At 36.1% G+C, this 4,428-nt stretch overlaps 1 protein-coding gene across 1 annotated transcript in view; it reads right to left on the bottom strand.

The window, feature by feature from the left end:
* Nucleotides 1-633: 633 nt before the first annotated feature.
* Sod2 (superoxide dismutase 2, mitochondrial) overlaps nucleotides 634-4,428 on the bottom strand; it is a 14,438-nt gene continuing 10,643 nt past the window's right edge. Inside the window, exons 4-5 of the mRNA XM_005390723.2 lie at nucleotides 3,612-3,791; nucleotides 634-1,904 (exon numbers count right to left, since the gene is read on the bottom strand). Coding sequence (XP_005390780.1) covers nucleotides 1,759-1,904; nucleotides 3,612-3,791 — 326 coding nt within the window. The 3' untranslated portion in view covers nucleotides 634-1,758. The remainder of the gene's footprint in view (nucleotides 1,905-3,611; nucleotides 3,792-4,428) is intronic.

The following is a 4,428-nucleotide window of genomic DNA, read 5'->3' as shown; positions in this document are numbered from 1 at the left end:
CTACATTGTAGATATCAATATGTAATACAATAAGCATTGTTAATTCCCTACCACTCTGTTTGTAACTCTGTAATGTCTGTACTGATCCTATGCTATTTTGTAAAATGTTGTCGGTCTGTTAGTATTTTCCTCCTTTTATTTCTAAAATAAAAAAAAAAAAAAAGAAAGGAACTCTTCTCTTTTGATTGAATATTTCACACAATCGCTTATAGTGGCTTGCACAAGGAAGCACCATTCGTAAGTCCCTCAGGGGATTTACTTGCTTCTTCTACTACACTTAGTGCAAATCTAAATTTCCTCCCAAAGCCCACAACCCTGTTTGATCTGTTGAGACTCCAGAACCAAACCAAATATGTTAGTTAGCTTTCCATTTGCTGTGACAAAATACCTCAGAAAAACAGCTTAAAGGACTATTTTGGTTCATGGTTTTAAAGGTTTCCGCTCATGAATGCCTGGTCTCATCACTGTGGGGCCACAGTCAGGGAGAATATCGTGTCAGATGGGCTTCAGTGATGTGTCAACATGAGAAATGCAGGACAATGTTAAGCCAAATACAAAAAGAACCCTTATTAGATTGGAGCAGTGTACAGCAATGTCTGTAGAAACTGCAAAGGAACACAAGATGAAAGGCTATTACTGTATCATAGGCATCATTTTTCCTTTATTGAAAAACAGTGTAAAGCTTCTATAGTGGCTATAAGTTCTTTAAAAGAAAACAAAATAAAAAAGCACAAAGGACAGAATAAGTCAAGAACATATCTTTGAAAATAAATGTTCTGAGAGACACACACTGCTGATGTTCTCCAGAGATAAGACACCTGCCTGTACTGGCATGGGGGTATGTGGCCCAGGCTCACTTTTCATGAGACAGATGACAATAATGACCCTGAGGGCAGAAGTGCCCAGAAGAACGCCCTGTGGTCCAGTCCCCACTACTGATGTTACTAATTATCAGGCCCTCATTTGTTCCTCTTGAGCAGTTTTACACAACACATATTTCTTTACTTAAGGACAAAATTCACATGAAATTCTTGTATTTCTGCCTCCAAGAACACCCAAATGCATAATTATCTCATAATAAAGCAGTTCTCAATTAACAATCAAGTTACATGGGTTTTTTACAGAAGTTTGTTTATCTACAGTGCTGAGGATCAAATCGAAGGCTGTGTACCAAGCAAAGAGCTTTTCCCATGAGCTACATTCCCAGCCACAAGTTTTGCGTTTTTGAATAATAAAAATAGCATTAACTGTGTGGACATGTGACCATATTAAGACCCACTTGGTGATATCTACCAGAAGTACCAACAGACAGAAAATTACCTACAAAAAGGGCACTTCTCAACAGAACAGGTAAATACTCAGTTTTCTATTGTATTTTTAAGCGACTGTGGGAAAGACTAGATTTTCTGTAACTGCAACAGAACAGGATTACAAAGGCTTCCCTACGGACCCCAAAACTGTCTGGAATATTTCTGAAGATTTTATAGTGGCATAATAAACTAGCAACTTCAGCTCTCTTAAAAAAAAGTTTAATCAAGACTAAATCACACAAAGTACTATTTTCAAAGTTGCCTAATAAGATTTAAAAATAAGGAATTATTCATAACATTACATTATCAAATATGTGAATAAGCAACATCAATAAATGCTATAATATAGCAGCTTACTAGTATATTGCAGTACTGTCAGCTATTACAAAAATAGTCATAATAGTCATAAAGAGCTTAACACACTCAGTATACTGATAATGGTAATGATTTACTTTTTACAAGCCATATATCTTTCAGTTACATTCTCCCAGTTGATTACATTCCAAATAGCTTTTAGATAATCAGGTCGAACATTTTTATACTGAAGGTAATAAGCATGTTCCCATACATCAATCCCCAGCAGCGGAATAAGACCTATCAGAAAAAAGAAAACAGTAAAAACTTTAAATTTCCATCTAAAACATTTCAGCTTCTGGATTTAAAACTTTTACTATTCCTTACACACAAAATCACCCTTTATAACAAACTCTATTTCTTATGTAACAGCAAATTTGCTTAACAATATTCCTATAAAGAAATCTAAGCTTTACTTTGGAAAAAAATGTGATAGCTAGTAAAAATATTTAAGAGACTCAGGAAAATCACTGCAATATTTTAACAGTGGTTCTTCAAATAGCAACAGAATAAACCAAGAGCCAATCTCCACCATCCACTCTGCCCCAGAGGCCTCACTGGCTTCCGTGGCCCCAGTAAAGGTGTGCTATCTGTAGGGTGGCTGAGGCCTTGAGTGTCTCCTCCAAAAGGAATCTACTCTGCTCCTCAAGGCTCATTTTTTAGAGCACATGCACCACTTATTAGATACCAACAAAAAGAATGGTAACAAGGAAAGCTACATAGGACTAAAGAGAATGACACACTGTCTTCATAAATTCAATAGTATAAATGAAAAATGTAGCTGTACCTATAAAACTATTTTTAAAACTCTCAAATTCTCCTACGAAAACAATTCTCTCGGGGCTGGGGATTTAGCTCAGCGGCAAAGCGCCTGCCTGGCAAGCGCAAGGCCGTGAGTTCGGTTCCTGGTACCAGAGAAAAACCAAAAAAAAAAAAAAAGCAAACAATTCTCAACCACATGTCTACAAAAATTGTGATGGATATCACCAATAATTTATTACTAATAAAGTATTTGAATAATTTTTCCCACATTAAAAGTTATGATTTGTCATTCCAGTGGACTTTCTCCAAGTGGCAGACAAAGAAGTATAGCTGGGATTCCCACAGGAATCAGTCTTTCCATCAGGTACTGTGAGAGATAGATATGTCTCTGTATAGCAGTTGGTGCTCATAAATATTTTACAGATTCTTATGGCATCTCACTTTCCCAAAAGGACTGTTCAACTTCCAGCAAACGGAGTATATACAGGGAAATGAGTTGTATATGCAAGAATCTTAAGTCATGGATAGAGGTGGGAAGGGTGGCAGAGAACTGCTATTGCCCAATGACAAGGTGTTCCTTTAAATTTATATCAGAGATCAGTGGCCCAACTAACTGCCTGTAACATTTTACTCTAGTTCCTACACAGTTCAGTGACATTTTATAATGAGCTTCTAAGGCTCAACAGAAAAACAGGATTTGCTGAGCCTGACCTGGAATTTCCAAGCCCAATTGTTTCATACTCCAAAGGCCCCCCAGAAAGGCAGAAGTCTGGAAAGTGAGTTCTAATAGCAGTTTAGTCACAAGAACTCAGCAAAGAGCGGAAGAATATTAAGTGCTGAAGTTAGGCTCAGCTTCTATTACTTTTCCTTGCTCTTGTGTATCTAGCTTTCATTGCTTTTTGGTTTTGGGGGTTTTTAGGGCAGAAATATTTAAACTGATGTTAGCTAATTCTCTGCAGAGAAGTAGACTGTATGCCTAAAACACTTCTGTTACTGTATCTACACCATTATCTGTGCTTATATTACAAAACATCAAGGACTTTTAAAGCATTTTACTTAGACAAGACTGTGGGTATTATCTATTAAGATGTGCTTAAGGTAATTACATGTTTGTGATAAGTTTAAACACTGCTAGTGTTTCTTACTTCTAGCTAAATAAAATGAGTAACAATTTTCAAATCTAACCTGTCGTTCCTTGCAGTGGATCCTGGTTGGAACAGGCAGCAATCTGTAGGCGCGCCTGCTCCTTATTGAAACCAAGCCAGCCCCACCCAGAGCCTTGGACACCAACGGACACAGCTGTCAGCTTTTCCTTAAATTTGTCAAAGGAACCAAAGTCACGCTTGATGGCTTCCAGCAATTCCCCTATTAAATCCAAACAACAGATTTCAACAATTATGATAAAATATATTACATATATGAAAATATCCCTGTCATATGGCCCAAGAAACTAGACATCATACAAAAGATATAACCCAGTTAGTGTGAATAATATTTGCATTCTTCCTGCCCTGATACCAGTACCTAAGGTTTAAGTTTTAATTCATGTGTTTTTAATGAAGCTAAGAGATTTCTTCATTCATTTTGATATTTTCACCAGGAAAGAAGTAGTATTTCTCATTGGCTTTTATTTATTTTTCCCTCACAGAAATTTTGTTTTCTTTTAACGAGAAAAAAAAATTCACAACAGGAGAGTAACAATGGTTAACAAATTGCATACAGTTATCTTTAAATTACTCAGAGTACAAGATATACACATTTATTGCCCAAACAATATTAGCACAAACCTTTTCAATGAACTCAGAGAAATTAGTAGTATAACTATCTGAACTATCTTGTATATATATTTTTTCTTTTCCTTCTTTTCTCCTTTCCCTCATTCCAGTTTCTTTTTACTTTTGGACAGTTTCTTCTCATTTTATAATAGCTATTGTACATTTTGGATCTTATTTACTCTTCCAGCTTCTCACACTACAGAGATAATGTGATGTTTGCACATGAG

Source organism: Chinchilla lanigera, unplaced genomic scaffold, assembly GCF_000276665.1.
Source record: "Chinchilla lanigera isolate Chin_1 unplaced genomic scaffold, ChiLan1.0 scaffold00038, whole genome shotgun sequence".
Taxonomy (NCBI): Eukaryota; Metazoa; Chordata; class Mammalia; order Rodentia; family Chinchillidae; genus Chinchilla; species Chinchilla lanigera.
This window is presented reverse-complemented; position numbering and strand designations above follow the sequence as displayed.